Source organism: Aplysia californica, unplaced genomic scaffold (genome assembly GCF_000002075.1).
Source record: "Aplysia californica isolate F4 #8 unplaced genomic scaffold, AplCal3.0 scaffold00768, whole genome shotgun sequence".
NCBI classification, from domain to species: Eukaryota; Metazoa; Mollusca; class Gastropoda; order Aplysiida; family Aplysiidae; genus Aplysia; species Aplysia californica.
The window spans coordinates 99,351-102,890 of NW_004798038.1; the positions used below are offsets into that span (position 1 = coordinate 99,351).

General features: G+C 39.5%; 1 protein-coding gene across 1 annotated transcript in view; it reads right to left on the reverse strand.

Moving 5' to 3' along the window:
- LOC101849007 (solute carrier family 22 member 16-like) overlaps positions 1 to 3,540 on the reverse strand; it is a 34,583-nt gene that overhangs the window by 22,162 nt on the left and 8,881 nt on the right. Inside the window, exon 5 of the mRNA XM_005109339.1 lies at positions 429 to 631. Within this exon, the coding sequence (XP_005109396.1) occupies positions 429 to 631 (203 nt within the window). The remainder of the gene's footprint in view (positions 1 to 428; positions 632 to 3,540) is intronic.

Genomic DNA, 3,540 nt, shown 5'->3' on the forward strand with positions numbered 1-3,540 from the left:
GGGGGGGGGTTGGCCGGCCCACATCTATATTAGACAGCTTTAGGAAAAATGTTGACCGTATTCTTCACGTCTGCCTTGTCCATAATAAACAGGAAGTTGGTTACTTTGCTTCAAAACTCACACCAAGGCCAAACTCATTTACTTTTATCTCATGGTTCAGCAGATGTGAGTGATCAAAAACTCATTTGCTGGTATGTTACAGTTCAGATGTGAGTGAACAAAAACTAATTTGCTGGAATGTTACAGTTAAGTTGTGAGTGAACAAAAACTCATTTCCTGGCATGTTACAGTTCAGTTGTGAATGAACAAAAACTCATTTACTGGCATGTTACAGTTCAGATGTGAGTGGTCAAAAACGACGCAATCCAAAAACCAGTATGACAAATCACGAACTCCGGGGCCAGAATGTAGACATCAAAAACTCTTACCCAATCTGCAGGAGGAGGGTGAGGGAGGCGCTACAGTAGACGGCCTGGGTGGTCCTCCAGCCAAGGTCACTGCACAGATAGGAGACAGGGGACAGCAGCATCACGCCAAACGCCCAGATCAGCCCGCAGAACACAGCGTTCAGTCGACGAGCTTTGATTGGGAACAGCTCAGCGTTGAACGTGAATGTTCCTGTTAGGATTCCCTGGGAACATGCGTATCGTATTTTGTTTCGTTTGAAGTGTTGCTTGCTTTTTATGCATTTCTGTAGATGTTGGGTATTGACTGGGATTGTATTGGTGTCTGTGTCTGAGTTGACCCCCCCCCCCCCCTTCCGTCTCAAGTGTGTTTAACCGGTCATTTTCATTGACAAATGAAACACTTTTGTGTTCTTTTTTAATTAACAAGCTAGTTATGCGTTTCCTTTCCCTTTTATTTTTTAAAGTCCAAGCCTTGTAATATGCTAATAAAAACACTATAATGTGAGGAGTGGCATAAGGAATGTTAGCCAGTAAAGCAAAGTAATAATCGATACATCATCATCATCAATAGCAGAGGAATGGTGACACTAGAAGTGTCAATGAGCATTTATTAAAAGCATAGATATAAGTCAATTTTTTTTCGCAGTTCGCAAAACAAGGGGGTACATCATTGACGGGCATGATGTTCTAATAACAGAATTGTATCATAGCATATTATCTTCACTGTTGATTTACCTTGTCAGCAGAATACAGTTTTTGTCATTATTAGTACCATTAGTGTGGGATCTACGTCCTTGAGGTTGGGACTTGTTCTTGTATTACATAAAATAAGATCAGTTTTATTTTCTAAACGTTTGAGATTATTATAAATTACTATGTCATCTACACTTTCGAAACACAGACCCCTTGTGCTACATTGCGATTGATTTGACTCGAAAACTTGAAAAACAAATGCTTTTGATCTTAAAATTCACAGGTCGAAACTAGCTGAACTCTTACATAGTGCTGTGACAAAAATAGCAACTTTTACCTAAACCATGAAGGAGAATCTAGCTTGTCCCGGCTCAGTCCGCTTGGTCTGATTGGTGGTGTTCTCTGGGTATACATCATGTCTCTGATTTTTCTTTAACTAAGCGAGGCCTGAGATGTGAGACTAATGCTCTTGGAAAGATTTAAGAAAACTTTGGCGAACGGAAATACAGTCGAACCTGTGTAAGACGGCCACTCATTGTCAAGGAAAAAGTGGTCGTCTTAGGCAGGACTGATCAAAAAGAAGAAAACAAACCATTCCTTTTTGAGAAAACAAACCCTCCCTTCCTGAGGTCCGAACCGAAGGTAGTTACATTGTTGTTGTTGTTGTTTTCGCTGGGTTTTCTTTTCTTTTGTTGCAGCTTTTGTGTACGGGTGACAATAAAACGAAATGTGTCAGACAAGGAGGATCAAGGACTATGGTAAAACAAACTCACGTACTACCACTCGGAGAAAAAGCGACGCTTCTGTCACAAGTTCATGCTGACGTCCATTGTTACTTTGTTACAGACTGGGTAAACAGTGACCACTCATCTCACTTGCGAACTTGCGATAATTTGTGTAAGGATTCTGGGCGGGGCTTATGGGTTATGAGGGATCCCTCCCAGCAACTGAAAATTAATTTTGTTACCTATTGGTCAACAGTGGGAGGAGCCTACGCAAAATGATCAGTTGGAGGGACTACCTAACAACAACAACAGGTTTTTAAATTATGACAGCTCGTCCACAACGCCAGGGACCAATACTTGATTTATGACAAAACGTAATGGAGTCACTAAGATGGCCGTCTAAGACAGGTGTTATTGCTTAGTGTGATAGGGGTTGTGTGTTGAAATGTGGTGGCCGCGGCTGCGTTGGACAGGTGCCCGTTTTACACAGTAAAATTATATAGAAAAAACGCAAGGGGGGAAATGGAAAGTGTCCGTTTGTACAGGTGGCCTTATAGAGGTGGCCTTCAGGGCAGGTTCGACTGTACTTACACGGTCATAATTGAGGAAGACTGTTTTGTTGCAATAGTGATTGTTGGTATGACAATATAATTATATACTTGAACGTGCGTAATTTTCAACAAGGAACTTTTATCTTTTTTGCTCTTAGAGGCTGCGTTAATTAAGCGCGCGAGTCAGTGCATTAGAGCATGTATGCTTGTAAATATATAATATATAGATGTGTGACGACGTGGTAGAGTCAGGCGCTCGTCAATTTTGGACATATAAAGTTACTGGTATCGTCTGAATGCTTTTTCATTTGTCTTGCTTTCGACGAAAACAATTATCGATCTAGCTTCAATAGAAGTAGAGATATTTCATATTGAAAGAAGAGAGGGTCACCTGATTTAAAGGGTTAATTTAGCTGGAAAAGTTCGCCGCCAAAGTTTGGTGACTTGTAAAGCTTGGGAGTCCGTGCAAACTGTCAATTTACATTTTTTTGTGCTTTAATTATTGTTCTTCAATAAAAATCCACACACCAATATATTTTTCAAAAAGACGTAAAAAATATTAAGACAGAAATTAAAAAGTTATATAAAGTTAAATAAACATTGCCAAACGGAATGGAAAATACAATTTTTCTTCGATTTCATTATTTTAACGACCGCCTGATTTCATCATGATGCCTCATCTTTGCATACTGTAGTTGTGAAAGTCCGTCACTTTGGCCGCCTAAAACATATGAAACACTTAACTTTCGAATTTGACCAAATTAATGCTGGTTAAAATTCATTTAAAGGGTGCGCAGTTTTATTGAGGAGCCTGAAGTCACTGTAGTTGAATTTTCAGTTTTTCATTACTTTCGTTTAGATCAAATCTTGTTAAAGTCTGCCTTCTAAGACGCCATCATAAACAAGTGAGCTTTCCATTCACTAGCCGTGGGCACTCCACACCTTTGAAATTCTGGAGTGTAGAACAATGAAAGCGGAATAGAGAATCAATCTATACATATATTGGGCAACTTGGAAACACAAGTGTCATTTTTCTCTCAAGATATTTACTGTACCATTTGAGTAGAGTGTAAATATAGTAGGCCAATGACATTCAGTTGTTGTTGATTATACACCGATCATTCCTTTCATCAAAAGGGGGCCCAGTTAGTGCATATTATATAT